The sequence below is a fragment of the Parus major genome, chromosome 5, assembly GCF_001522545.3.
Source record: "Parus major isolate Abel chromosome 5, Parus_major1.1, whole genome shotgun sequence".
NCBI classification, from domain to species: Eukaryota; Metazoa; Chordata; class Aves; order Passeriformes; family Paridae; genus Parus; species Parus major.
Window position 1 is genome coordinate 3,648,437 of NC_031774.1, and position 14,788 is coordinate 3,663,224.

The window sequence follows — 14,788 nt, forward strand, 5'->3', positions numbered from 1 at the left end:
TGCATTCTTTTGTGAGCTTCTGTTCTCAGGAGAGCCAAATGAACACAACCCTGAAGGCTTTAAGCCAGAGGCATCGAGGATAGAAGAGCTATGAGTAAGAATTTTCCAGACTCAGATGGCACATCTTTGTTCAACACCCCTTCAGTGCCCACACAAGACCTCCCAGGATCCACAAGGAAAAGGTGAATAAGAAGCCAGTCTAGTGTATTTTACTACATGTTACCACAGAATTCCAGAAAACTCCCTGATATAAAAAGGGGCCTTATTTCAAATAGTCTCTGTAAAATACAGAATCCAAAAAGCACTTGGGATTTTCACAGCAAAGGTTGTCGTCAAGTCCATCACTTCTGCCCACTGAGAATACTTAATAAATCAGTCTGTGCTTGACATTTGCTTCGTTGTTCTTCAAAAATGAGCTGCAGCCAATTCCCAGGACACAAAAATCCCATCCCTGGCCTATTACAACAGCTAGAACAGAGCAGCTCCATCCAGGTGCCATGGGAAAAAGTGCTGGAACAGGGCAAATGCACTGGCACTTCCCTGACACATCCCTGCAGCCCCCAGCAATCTAGGATTCAGCAGCTTCCTAACCCAGAGGCATTATCTCACATTTAATAGCCCTCTAAGGGCATTTTCTTCTTGTACTGACATTTTTTACTCACATTTCCATGACTGTGCAGGAAGCATCACCCATGGCCTGGTGATATGAGGTGGGACAGCAGCAGCACCTCCTACTTGTGCCACTCCTACCTCTGGAAAATTCCACCTTATATGGAGATCCTGCACTGGAAGAAACCCTGAGCAAATGCTTCATGCTTCCCTTCTCCATTCACCTCCTGATATTACAGCACTCCACATCCCATTCACCTTACACCCCCTGTCAGAACACATACCCTCCCTACTCAGATGCTCTGCCCCCAGCAGCCACTGCATTCCTTTGGTAATCCTGCTGCTCTTCCATACCTTTTCCAGTTCTCATCTAATTTGAGAGGACACTAGAATTGCACATAAGTATGGATCCATCTGAGGTGTACACAATAGCATGACTTCCTAATGAGTCCCTTATAACTCCCAATACACAATTTGCTTTTAGGGGACAAATACTGCTGAACAGTACATTGATATTTTACCATACACCCACGATGTTTTCTGAGTAGCAACAGTCAACTCAGGGCCTTCTGTTATTACAGAAGGATGAGGGATTTTTTTTCTGTGTGCATTGCCTGATTTTTATCTGTATAAAATGTATCACTCATTAGATCATGCAGTCAATCAGCAATTCAAGGTCTTCCTACAAAGCAGCCTGATTTTATTACCTCAAATAACTTTGCACCATTGACAAACTGTCTTCTCCTGGTACTCTCCAATTAGTCTTCCTTAACAAATTCCCAAAATCTAGGACATGTTTTTCCAGCCTCCTGTAACCACCAGGACACGCAGCCATGGTCTCAGTATTTCCCCCAGCAATTTATCATCTACATCAAAGATCAATTCATTTTGCTAACAGGTTATTCCTCAAAGTTTAACACCCTAGAAAAGAGTATCTCATACCTCTCCTTTATGTCAGCCTCTTCCTTAGTATGTCCCATCCGGAGGGCAGCACCAACTCAAATACTTGGGCAGCCCCAAATTTTATAAAACAGTATTTTTGAAGTATAATTCCCACAAAACAAGTTGCTGACCAAGTTTTAGGCTCACTGAAAACTGAAGTATGTTCCATTCTAGTGAATTTGTAAGGAGAAAGGCAGTTTCTCTGAAAGAAATACGATTTTTTTAAGAAGATGGGTAATGTTCTTGAGCTCTGCTGTGCCTTTAGCACCCACCTTATTATGGTATTTTGAGAAATATTGGTCTTGGGGAGCTCTGAATAAACATTTTCAGAGCAGATTGAGAAAATAGCTGCACAACTTATGCAAAAGGCTGCTTGAGGCTCAGGAGATATTGCAAAACCTTTCCCTTTTGCTTTAGAGTCACCTATGTCACCACATGACCCATCAGCTTTACTTCTTCAGTCCCTTTTCCACCTTTGAGCTTTGCTGCAGTTTTCTGTTTGCCTTTTCCATACATGGAAAAGTTAAAAACAAACAAAAAATAAAAAAGTCCCAGAAATAAAGTCCTAACAAAGGCTGCAAGAAGCTTCAATTATAACTGAAATAGAGAACAAAGCCCTGATCATGTGCAAATGTAAAAATATATGGGAGGAAAAAAACAACAAAAAAAAGCCCTAATTTTTCTGAAAATGCATTTCCATCTCTTTAAAGGGAAAAACTCCAGCACACACTGTTGGATTGGCATTGTAACTCCAGGTTTGTGGGTACACAAGAGCAGTGACTCAGTGCAGGACCATCAGAGTGTCCCCAGCAGGACTTACCAGTGCAGCAGGGCACTTGGAAGGGCAATTGGTTTTTCTGTCTTGGGAGGACATATTCCTTCCAATAAGCCCATCTACCATAGTGTGAGAGTGCTGCTTTTGGGTGCACAGAGGCCTGGCAGGTTAGGGACAAGACAGCTTTTCTGTATTTACATAGGAGATGAGATCCTCTCTACCTTGCTCCTACAGAAATGCAGGACAAACTGCCTGAGCCCACCAAAACCACAGGCAGCCTTGCCTTTCTGTTTAAACACTGGACAGAAAGAAATTGTGGACTCACCTTGGGCATTTTGGCAAATCTCCCTGCTCGGGTGTCTCGGATGCTGGTGATATCCAGAATTTCCCTTTCCTACAACAGAATAAGGACAAGGAAAATGAAGAAAGACAAAGGAGGAAGGAAAGCACTCCATGACAGAGCCCCCAGAAGCTGTAAATCAGGTTTGGCTTAGTGTCTTTCCCTGTGGAAGAGATCTCCCAGCAGGTGCAATGCAGGGAGGGAAGCCAATCCCACAGAGGACACTGCACAGCCTTCCCCAGGCAGCCCCTCCACGTCCTCACTACTGGCTTACTGTCTTGTTTGTTCTTTTAATATCCAACCTGAATTTCCTTCCTCTGTTACTAATTTTTCTTCTCACCATGGGTCTGGAGAACAAATTATACTTGTTGCAGCAGATAATATTATTTTCCAAGATTGCAGTACAGGACAATGTAGATGCTATGTCTTCTGGCTGTATCCCAGTTTTATTGTTAAGCAGGAAGTAATTTTACTCCTAATCCCACTCCTTTCTGAGTCTGTAGAGCAAAAGCAGTTCAGTTCACTTTAGCTGCTGATCAACAGCATTTTCCAGGAATGCCAGACCCTTTCCAGTCTGGGTTTCCTTGTGGTAGCTATGATTCCTTTCCCCAGCATCCCAAGGAAGTATCTCCCTTTCCATGGTGACACCAGCTTCCCTTGCATCACTTTGTGCTCCACTTCTTCCTGCTGGAACCCTAAGAACAGAAATTCTACTGCCTGAGTGGACCCTGAAAGCAGAACAGGAGTGACAGACATCAAGGGGTGTGACAGTCCCCAGTGCTGTGACACTGTTCTCAGGGGATGTGGCTGTGGCAGTGCCCAGTCCCAGCTGGCACTGGGCACAATCTCTGGAAAGGCAAAGCTCACCCAAACCCACCAGGTCCCTGGCCAGGGCCTGTGCAGGACTGTCTGAATCTGCCATGGCATGTAGGTCAGGCGGAGGAAGTAGAGCTGAACCACAGCCTGCTCTGGAAAGCGGAAGTAAACCCAGCCTTCCACCTCCCTCTCCATCCCTTGATGCTACTCATCAGTGAGGAACTGAATTCTCTTTCCTCCATGTGTTGTCTCTCCCTCTCCTCCAGCAGCTGGCATCTTGTGCTTTGCTCCAACAGCCTGCAAACATCACCCTGAGCACAACTTGCTCTCCAAACTCCATGCAGGCCCTACATCACTATGGTCACTACTTTCTAGTTAAAATATCTAAAACCCCAATGAGTCATTTAACGGCCCCACTGTACAGGTTAGGAGAACCCTGTCTCTTGCTGGTTGACATCAGCACAACTGTTCTCCATTAAGTCCTTTGAAGGACACATAGTGAGCTTTGCAGGAGTCAAAAATGGTCAAAGTATGAAAGGCACAGAAAGGTCACACTCAAACCTTCAGTTCTTGCACTTTCCTGGTGCTCTGAAGACCAACCTGCCACTGACCAGCTCCCATTCCTTGGTGGGGTGTCCCTGCTAAGAGGAATGAGTTTGGCAGTTTGCTCCCAAGTGCAGGACTTGAGCAGTTTCAGTGTGGTCATCTCACACAAAGCTGACCTGGCTGGTTGGAGCCTGAGCTGTGCAGTCTCAGCACTTACCGTGCTCTGATAGGTCCAGTACACGTAAAAGCCCTGGGGATCCACTCGGAGAATCACAGGAGAAGCATTTGATGTTTCCTGACAAAAAAATAAAAACAACAAAAGAAAGAACGTTGGCACCTTGGGTGACTTGGAGAAAACATCCTGGGACACAAGGTTCCCAGCTCAAACACAGACTCAGGCAGGTGAACACCCTCTGGGATTTATGAAAAGAAACCAAACTATTTTAGGACATCTCCACAGTGACACCTGTGAGGCCCTGGAAGCTGAATCCTGAGTCTCACCTAACCTATGCATTTAACAAGAATAGCTCTCCTAGAGCTTTCTACACAAAGAACTGAGAGAACAAAGAATCTGGAGATTCAATTATTTGTTTCATTTGAAAAGTCTTCTTTGACCTGCTTTATTCTACAAGCTCAGGAGTAGCCCAGGCCAAGCAGAGAAAGCATTCACACATGGCATCTCCCATCCAGGTGTTCATGCAGATTATCTGGGCTCCTAGTCAGGAAGGCTTCAAGAAGGGAATGCATCAATGCAGCATCATGATGCTGCTTTAGATGGGGATTCTGAAACATTTCCATACACAATATTTACAGTAAACTGCTCATTGCACAGCACATTGTCTGTAGTCCTTTTACTGCCTCCTGTCTTCCTCCCACTGCGCCAGGGTCTGCCCAGCACCACGTCCATGTTCCCATGTCTTGGCTGGCTCCCTGCACACGTGGCCACAGAGAGCAGAACAGGCCCCATAGTACCACCACAGAGCATTGTGCCATGTTCTAGATTACCCTTATCTCCCACAGAGCACCTTTCTGGAGGGCAAGCTGAGGCTGCAAGGAAGCTGCTGCCAACCGGCTCCTGGGCAGGGCCAGGCCTTACATGGGGGTGCAGGCAGCCTCTCCAATGGGGCAGCTCCTGGCAGCAAAGGAAACAGGCAATCCTACAGAAGATGGTCTGGCAGCCAAACTGGCTGCTTCTCACACTGTGGGGCAAAAAGCAAACACTGTCTGCTAAAATCCTGTGATTCATAATCTTTCAGGGACAGGAACAGTTCTGACTCTACTACAAGCACTCAGAGGCAGCACAGAACCAAACCCTGCCCTGCTCAAGAGGTCAGCTACTACCTTGTGCCCTACCTGGGGTTCTGACACGGTTCCCAGCTGTTCTTTAACTCAGCTACCACCCATGTAGTAGGACTTCACCTCTTCAGTCTGCTTAGGAGCCCCAGCTTGCTGGATGTTGAACAAAGCACTGCAGAGCTGCTCCTTACCCCAGGGTCCTGCAACTAACTCTGTGGGACAGGTCAGAACAGTCCTGCCTGTCAGGGATTTGTTGCTCTCTCCTCTAGACAGTGCCTTACTAAAGCTGGACAAGGTGAGGGCTCTGTAGAAAAAGCGTGGGTTTGCTTTTTTGCTGGAAGGCCCTAGTTCAGCCCCAAGCTGAACAGTAATGTAAGAGGCCAATCTGATCTTCCTTAACTCCTTTGCCTCCCTTATCCTGGAAGGAGTTCAAAACTGTTAACAGTACAGTCAGGTCAATTGAAAGAGATACAAAAAACACAACACTCACGAATTCTAAAGCACAGCAATCCTGCAGTCTGGAGCTCTCACCATCCTCCTCTGCAGCCTGTTCTAACCATGGACTGGGAAAGCCCAATGCAATGGAAATGTGACCAGAACAGCCCACTCATGGAGAAAGCCTTTTTTTATTGGTGGAGATCAAGCCTGTAAACTACTTAGTTGAGGCAACCTCTTAAAAATGTTTACAAATATATAAACCTTACGGAAAGATCCAGCAGGAATTGAGCTCACTAATCAACAGCTACAGCAGGAAATAAACACTTGGTGGGTCTTGGAAGCCCAACTTGAGCTACCTTGGGTTTCAGGGGAACCCATCCCAGGAATACCCAGTAAAGCACTTAACAGCTTCCAGTTCTTGAGAGAGTGGTCCCCAAGGACTGAGCACACAGTCATCAATAATTTTAGACAAGTTTTGCTACTGTTATTCTGAGAAAGCAGATTTCAAATTCCAAGAAGCTCCAAGAGCACTCTGCAGGCAGTGGGCCCACAGGGAAGAGGAAGGCTGTGCTTTTCACTGTACTCCGGTGTCATCCTCCTTCCTGCACTGCTAACAGAGCAGCTGGCAGCCATATTCCAACTCATTCCTCACATCCATCCTTCCTGCCAGCTGCACAGGACACTGCTCTCATTCTCAGTGCTGCTGGACCACCCTGCTGATGTTGCTCATAGGTGATCCACTCCCCCACTCACTCCTTTGGGACTTAACCCTCTATTCCAGGTTCATACCCACAGACGTGCTAATCCCTTCTGTGCTGCTGCTGCAGGCTCCTGACCATCTCATTTGCAACACCACATGAACCATCTCCCCAGATCCCTGTGAATAACCATAATCTGGGCTCTCCCCCTTTTATCAACATTCATGTTCAACAGCAGACAGTCCACTTCCAGACAGCACAGGTGGGCAGCTGCTCTCCCCCTGCTCAGGTTTGTGGGTGCAGGGGTAAGCACTCCTTTGCCTCCTTAGAAAGTGAGGAGGGCAGCCCCGCCACTCCAATGAACTGCTGCTGCTCTATACTTTCTTCCCCTCATACAGAAATGCAGTGACTGCAAAGCAGCTGTTTTGAAGGTAAAGAGGACAATGAGCTGGAGAGAGCAGCAGCTTGCTGCAGCACCCTGAGGCTTCAGCCCTGTTAAAGCACAGGCCCTTCGCTGCTCAGTCATTCCCAGACCCAGAGGCTGGGCAGGCGTGGGAGGCCATGGCTCACCCCTGATCCACTCAGGCAACAGGGCCATAAGAGGAAGCAACTTGGAGCCTGATTTCATCTCTATCTGCAAAGTGCAGTGAGTGCTCTCTGCTCTGGAGTAGATACTACCCCCCATGCTCCTCCAGGAAGTCCAAATGTGGCATTTGTATCTCATCCCACAGAGACTCCCAGCAGCAACCACCTTCCCAAGGGCTGGACCTTGTGTCCTACGCCAGGGGCTGCACACACAGATGCAGTGTACACTCACTCCATTTGTTTCCATCCTCCACTACACAAGGTGTAGAAATCACATCCCCAACCCCTTATACACACTCCCTTAATTTTAGTCCTCAGCTTTCCTGTTCTTCCCATTTCCCTCTCCCTGTCCAGAGATCTCTGCTGTCAGGTGGGATATCACACTGAACACAGGCTCCCAGCCTCCCCACAAACTGTGACCCAATCAGTGTCTCCCTGCCACCACAGGCACAGCCTAGGGAAGGAACATGCCAATACTCACATCGTCCCATTTGATGAAGCGATCGCCCTTGCACAGGTACTCCTTCACCTCCATGGGCTGCAGGACGGGGTTCAACAGAGACATGGTCCTGCAGATGTGCTCCTCAGCTACCAGAAGCAAGAGCAGCTGCACAGTTCACTCCTCCTTAGACCCCTCTCCTCTATCTCTGCCTCTCACGTGGCAGGGCGTTCTGCCATGGCCACTGTTGGCATCGGAGAGCAAACAACCTCTTATATCCCAGCCCAATTTAGGAGGGGCAGGGACAGGCAGGCGAGGAGCGATGAATCTGCATTGTAAATCAACTGCTCTCCAGGCAAGCAGAGCCTCACCCAAGGTCACCCAGAGGAAGGCTGGCGATGGCTGGGCTGCTTGTGGGCACGAACACCCACCGTCCCTCCGGGAGGGATACAGTCCTTGGAGCTGTGCTGGTGAGGCACCCGGCTCGGTGAACTTCCGCAACTCAACTTCCTTAAATGCTCTCTTGACGAAGTACAGGCATTGCCAGAAATGCTCCAACTGCTTCAGCAGCTGTGGTTACAGAGCAGCTCAGCTCTGGCTACACAAGCAGACTGCCCCCTTCATGCAACAGGCCAGATGTCCCAGGAAACAAACTCATTCCTCGCTCTGGACAGATTCCATTTCTGAGGCCACGCACTGCACCGTCCAGTCTTCAGTTTTCCTTTCTCTTATGGGCTCTTCTGAATGTCATCCTCAATGTGAGACAGACCAGCAGGGCAGCTGGAAATTCCCCAGCTGAAATAAAACATTCCCAGAGTCTCAAGGAACTGTGCTCTTCCGCAGAGTCACTTGGCTTTGCGGCAGATACGTGGGACACAGAACAGGAGAGGTGGGCAAGGTGGGGATTATAGTGACAAAGCAGTAGGCAGGTGACCAAAACCAGAACAGGTTAAAGGCAAACAGGGCCAAAACAAGTCTCTGCTCCTGATCTTGGAATGAAGGAATTCCATGTGGGCAGCAGAGGAGGAAAGGAGCTCCACTGGCTGACAGGCACTGGCTAACCTGGAGAGCAGCTTATGAAACAGCCTGACATGGGCAAGGATCAATTTTCGTCAGAGAAAGAGCCTCACAACTAATTACAAGTGGAAATAACTGTGCTATGATTGCTGCGGATTCCCAGGCACATGGTGGGATGTCATCCTCATTTCCTATCAAAGCCAAGGTTGCCATTGCTCAAGAGGAACAAGCTGCTGGCAAAAGTAGCACAGACTCTCTAAGAGGGGGGAACAAGCCCCCTCACTGTGCAAGGGGAGCCAACTGCATGTTTTGTTCCTTCCTTTCTGCCCAGCCCTGATAAGTCTGGCACTTTGAAGCAGCCTGGACAGCTGGGGTTTGGTCACTGAAGGAATCCTAAGGGCATTCTCAGGTGTTAGCAGCAAGAGGCAGGAGAGATTAAGTGGAACTCCAGCAAGTGCTCCAACTTAAAAATAAATAAAGGCAGGAATCAGAGCTCCCTGCTGCAGGGAAAGAGAACTCTGAGCAAACCCAACATCCTTTGTCTTTCAAGGGGTTTACCTGCCAAAAAAAAAACAACCTGGGAATAAGAGAGCTTCTACATTTCCAGCTACCATGGCATTTTCCGCACTTATCAATCTTGCACTTACAGGAACTGGCTATCCAACAGAAGGCTGTTAGCTCTCCTTCCTTAGGGTCACTGGGATATTCCAGGCCCAGCTAAGCCAGTTTCACCAGGATCCCACTCTCAGGGAAAGTGGTTACTCCCAAGCAGAGAAGCAGAAGATGACAAAGGGTGTAGTGAGGAGTGAAAGTTCTCTAAACTTGCCTGATCTCTTCTGCAAGGCCAGGGCAGCTTCAGGGCTGTTTCCCTTTAAATTAGGGAGCAGCAATGGAGAGAACAGAGAGCATCAATCTTGCTCAGAGATGCTGCAGTCCTCCCAGCCTCTGGAACACTCGCAGTACTGCAGGAAGGCTCCGGAGGTCACAGCTCCAAAGCAGTTAAAGGTGGGATGAGCTTTGCCACCTGGTAATGCCAAGGGCAGGTGAGATCAGTCATAGCTACTGGATCCAGCAGCTTGACTGGTATTATCAATTATCACAGCTTTGTGAACCAAGAGTGCTTCCTCCCAGAACCTTCCTGCTAGGGCCTCACCGAGAGGTTGCTTCTGTCCTTCTCTCACACCCAGATATTCATCAGCTTTCTCTGCCTCATCAAAAAAGCAAGCAAGAATCCTGCCACAGCTTAACTCACGTGTCACTCAAGGTCAGCTTCCCCTAAGGAATAAAGCCTAAATTCAATAACTAATGAAATCATAATTAACACCCAACCAAATACAAGCAGCATGAAGAGCAGTGCCCAAGCTGGTGGCTGCCCTGCAAGGCCATGTGATGCCCAACAGCAAGGGCCAAACCCCCACTTGCACAAAGGTTGTCACAAAAGCTGCAGCTCCCTCCCTCTTGCCCAACCCAGCTTTCCTTATCTTCCACTTCACACTCCTTGCTCTGTGGGAGCCTCTGTCCCTTGCACGCAGAGATGGCTGATGGAGCCACGATAGGATAGAGCAGCAGTCCTGCCCTCTGCAGAGAGCTTCAACATCAGAGCAGGCAGGAACAGCAGCACTCAAACAGTATTTGTTTATTCAAACCATCCTTTATTTTCTCTCTCCTGTAAGGCACATCACACAGTGCACACTCATCCCACATCCCTCTGTCTCCTTGCTTTCCTCCCATGCCTTCACCACCAGGCAACCAGCCACTTGCTGCAACAGTTTGGAGATGCAAACGTTTCCTTTTTCTGTTTAATATTCTTCCTTCTCTGTCTGTGCTATCTATCCAGCAGCCTGTATCCCCCCCAAGGTGCATGCAGCAGCAAGGCAGGCAGCATCACCCTTCAGACAAGGTTTGCAGACACTGATTTAAGCCACACTCTTAAATATCCCTGAGAGGATGGCTCCTGACTTCCAGCAAAATACTCTGTAACCTCCACCCCAGCTTACTCCTGGCACACAGAAAATCCGTAAAACGTCTCTCCCAGCATTGTTGCAGGATAATTACTTTGCCGTGTATAATGCTGTCCTCTAGTGAAGAGCTGTGACACTGCACATCAGCAATGAACTCCCAGCTCTGCAAATGCCAACCCATCCCACTGCTCCTGTGGCTGCTCTGCCCTCAAAGCGCTGGCAATCCAGAAAGGATTAATGATACCATTGAGACCACAAAGCCAATATTTTCTCACCACCCTGGAGAGCAGAACTGCTGAGTGTGGTACAGGGGCATATCTTGTGTCCCACTTCGAGCTGAAACCACAAGGACTCCTGACAGTTCTCAGCACGACTCTTCAGCCTGATCTGCACAAGTCAGAGGGCAGTGGACTATGGCCCAGAGAAGTGGCCACAGATGCCACAAAACCATAAAAGCAGAGAGGTCTTGTGCAAAAAAAAAAACCCCAAACCCCAAGAAACTATCTGTCCAACCACCAAGACATGGTTAGGCCTATAATTAACTGCTCACTGGGCAGAGTGTGTTGTGTTTACAGCACTGACAGCTTTCAGAGTACTTCCAGCCAGCGCAGTGAGTGCTGCAAGCAGGATCGCACCATATTTAAACATCCCATACATTCCTGCAGTGCCAGGTCACTGCTACCCAGGGCTGGCTGAACCATGCCATTCCTGACTGCTGGGAAAAGAGCAAGACTTTCCAAGACAGATCATTAACAGGAAAGTAAGAGCATGAGGAGCAGCAGCAGCACATAAACAACATGCCCATCTCATGATACACTTGAGTAGCAAAGTAACAAGAACAGGAAAGCAACCTGTACCACTCCTGGAGGTGGATGCAGTACCTCCAGTATAGAACACCGCTCAGGAAATCAGGATACTGGGGGAAAAAGCCCCTTTCTGCTCTTAAGTTCATCAACTTTCCTTCCAACTCCACCAGCCCATTTTACTCCGTTTGCCTACTCAGTTCATGGAACTGAACAGGTGTCAGCCATGGTTTCCCCCAGCCCTTCCACAAATTTCACTTCTTCACATGCTAGCCCAAAGCTCTCATTTCTGTAATATCCACCCTCAACATACAGCATTCTCCTCCTCCCTGAAAAGGCCTTTGGACAGCTCAGAGAGATATCCCAGGCAGCCCATCCAGTATTCTGCTACTCTCAGAAGCAGGGTCTGCATGGAGAGTGTCAATCTCAGGCCAGCAATGTTCCCTTAATTAAGTCATCCCTATCCTGCAGCACTGGGATGCTATTCACTGACTGTGATCATGGGAAATCAATAACAAGATTCATTTAGCTACATCCTTCAGGGACCTTTGGAGGGCAAACAAACATCCCACTGCAACAGGTAGCAGCAGGATTCAAGCTTTCTAGACCCTCAGATGTGAGAAGTCAAAATTAAAGGAGGTTATAGAGAACAGGAGCCTGCAGAGCAGTTTTTGGAGTGGTGGGAGGAAGACTGTTCAGGAGCTCTGCAGCTCTCCTTCCTTGGTAGGAGTCCCTGAGTGCATCACATACCCCTGACTCTGTCTCCAGCAAGTAATCGCTTTTGTGCTCCTTAGGAGAATCCTAGAGAGGGATAATTTTCAAGCTGTGTCTAGTGTCAGACATAGTCACTGACCTGACAAGACCCCAGAGCTCCAGTTTTGTACCACAGGAGTCCACTCAGAGCACAACTTGGTGTTTTTGATAAAACCCCAAGAACAAAGCAAACACCATCACTGCAGCTCCTTTAGGGAGTACTTGTTAGCATGGAGTTCCATTTAGGAAAGGCACAGACCTGCTCACAGCTGCCTGGAGAGAAGCTCATACCCAGTTATTTGTCCCCAAAATGGAAAGCTTTCACCTGACTTTTGCAAAATCCAAGATTTCACATTTAATGAACACAAACCTTGTCTTACTCAAAGCCCTGAGAGCGGAGGGTTGACAGGGAGAAGAGAGCCTTAAGAACACCTAATTTCTTGAACAATACCATGGAATTGTGTGGTTTAGGAAGGGAAAGTCTCCACTGCAGCATGAGTGAGTCACAAATGCAACAGGGAGATGAAGCTGTTGGGCTGAAGGCAGAACATCACAAGCCCATCACACTCAATATACTTGCTGGAAATGTCCCAACAATTCCCCTGCACGTCTGGCTTTATCCAGTTCCTAAATAGGGAAAGGTGAATACATGTTTTGACAATGAGCAGATATATCTATCATGCTAATGGTATTGGTTGATATGAGTGGCTACATATAACATTTGGTTGGAAGGTTCATGGAGAGGTCAGCTTTGGCTCAGGGCCTGTTGTTCAGGCCTCAGCACTTCAACCCGACAAGCACCAGGCAAAAACTGTCAAGACCTCACTAAGTCCCAGAGGCATTCCCTGTACATGTCAATCCTCTGCCTCTTAACTGGGATTAAGCAAGAACATAGGGAAGGGACTTGTGGGAGGTAGTAACTCATCATCATTTCACCTGCTGAACAGAACAGGGGAAGGAGCTGGAGCAAACCCATCGGTGAGGGAAAATACATTGATAAATTACTAGCAAATCCATTTTGTAGGAATTGCTGTAAATTCATGTGTACAATTAAATTTAAACATATACAGCTCAAGCAATTTTGTGTATATAACCTCTCCATAACCTAACACCACAGAAGAGGCAATTCTATAACCCATGAAAGTTTTGCCAGCTGGAAATCATCAGCTAATTCTGTTTAGGTGTGAGACATTTGACTTTAAGGAGAACACAGGTGTAACAATCCAATCAGGTGTAACCAATCAGCACAAGAGAGGCCCAGGACACACAGAGAAATCCCAAAACTGTCTAACAAACATTTCCCAGACATGCGGCCAGATTTAATGAACATTAAATACTCCAAGAGGCCAAAGCATGTAGTTCAAAATCATTCAGGTTGGAACAAACCTTGTTTTTGGTTTTGTCCCCAAAACTGCTTTGCCTGTGTAAGAACAATCAGCCACACACTCCATACCTGAGGGGCTTCACAGCTTCTCCTAGATGCTCCTTTTGCTGCTGGTCTCTGGGAGCTCCTGCCCTGCCTGCTCAGTGCACACAGACCACCATGGCACTGCCCCCCCTCCACATACAGACAGCACACCTGGAGCCAACACAACCCTCCCTTTCCAAGAATTACAATTATTTTGCAGCTACTCCATTTGTTTTATAATATATCTTCTTGGGGAAGCCTCTTTGGGTAATAGGTGGCTTTCCAGCTGCTGCAGCCTCTTCCAGAACTACAAGTCCTGGTTTACAAGAGGTTTCTGCTGCAACCCCTACACCTGACTGACCTCAGATTGAAGGGAGGGAGAAAACGATTACAGAAAGTGCCAATTACATCATTCCCAAAACTAATTTTCTTGCACCATAAAGAAAACAAGGGTAATTTATGCCCCAAAACAGCATTTTAGTTGTCTTTTGAACAAGAAAATAGAATAATTTTGTAGGGAACTAACATCTGTGGTGTAAGGTGAAGCCATACCTTAGGAGAAGGTTTAGATTACATCAATAACGGGTTTGGGAAGAGCCAAGTTTGGACAAAAGGCAGCCCTTCCCTCTAAAAATTGCCTCTTGGTTCAGGCACCCTTGCCGCCTCACAGAGGTGCAGGCAGCACGTACCTGTATCAGGGAGACACAAGAAGTAACTTCGTCGGGAAGCCAGAGCAGAGAGGAGACTCCTGACCTCCTCCAGCACTAGGCATGTTCCAGGAGGCCGTACCAGAAGCCTTCCTGCGGCTCGGCGGGTGCTGCCCATGTCCCCAAGGCTCCGCTCACCAGGCTCCCCTCACGCCGGGGCGGGAAACGGGGGGAGGAGCCGCACGTGCCGGGGGGCTCCTTTTAAAGGTGTCCCGGGCTCCTCCCCCTGCCCTCCCTCCTCCCCTCCCGTCCCCTCTCCTCCCCTGCCCTCCTGTGGTTCCCACCCCTCAGGGCGGGGTTGCCCCCTACGCTCCGCCCCTCGCCCCCGGCGGGGCAGCGCGGGCAGCGGCACCGGCGGCAGCGCGGGCGGTACCGGCATGTCCTGAGCGGCGGCGGCGGCCGATCCGGGCCGGAGCCAGCACGGAGGGCTCGGTGGAGCAGCGGGCCAAGGGCCGGGCCCCCATGAAGGAGAAGGAGGCGGGCGCGGAGCGGGGCAAGCCCGCCACTTACACCGGGGACAAGAAGGCGCGCATGGCGGCCAAGACCAACAAGAAGTGGGTGCGCCTGGCCACCGTGCTGGCCTACGTGCTCTCCGTCTCGCTGGCCGCCATCGTGCTCGCCGTTTACTACAGCCTCATCTGGCAGCCGGTGCGCG

General features: G+C 48.7%; 1 protein-coding gene across 6 annotated transcripts in view; it reads right to left on the reverse strand.

The window, feature by feature from the left end:
* The window catches only part of PLCB2 (phospholipase C beta 2), a 40,757-nt gene extending 26,474 nt beyond the window's left edge, over nt 1–14,283 (reverse strand). For 2 of the 6 annotated variants that reach the window (XM_015630751.3, XM_015630749.3), the window contains exons 1-4: nt 14,116–14,283; nt 4,246–4,323; nt 4,044–4,123; nt 2,652–2,720 (exon numbers count right to left, since the gene is read on the reverse strand). In XM_015630751.3, the coding sequence (XP_015486237.1) occupies nt 2,652–2,720; nt 4,044–4,123; nt 4,246–4,323; nt 14,116–14,251 (363 nt within the window). In that variant the 5' untranslated portion in view covers nt 14,252–14,283. Of the gene's footprint in view, nt 1–2,651; nt 2,721–4,043; nt 4,124–4,245; nt 4,324–7,526; nt 8,280–14,115 lie in introns of all 6 variants that reach the window. The other 4 variants (XM_033514929.1, XM_015630753.3, XM_015630752.3 and 1 more) reach the window with 4 other exon arrangements.
* Nucleotides 14,284–14,788: the final 505 nt, after the last annotated feature.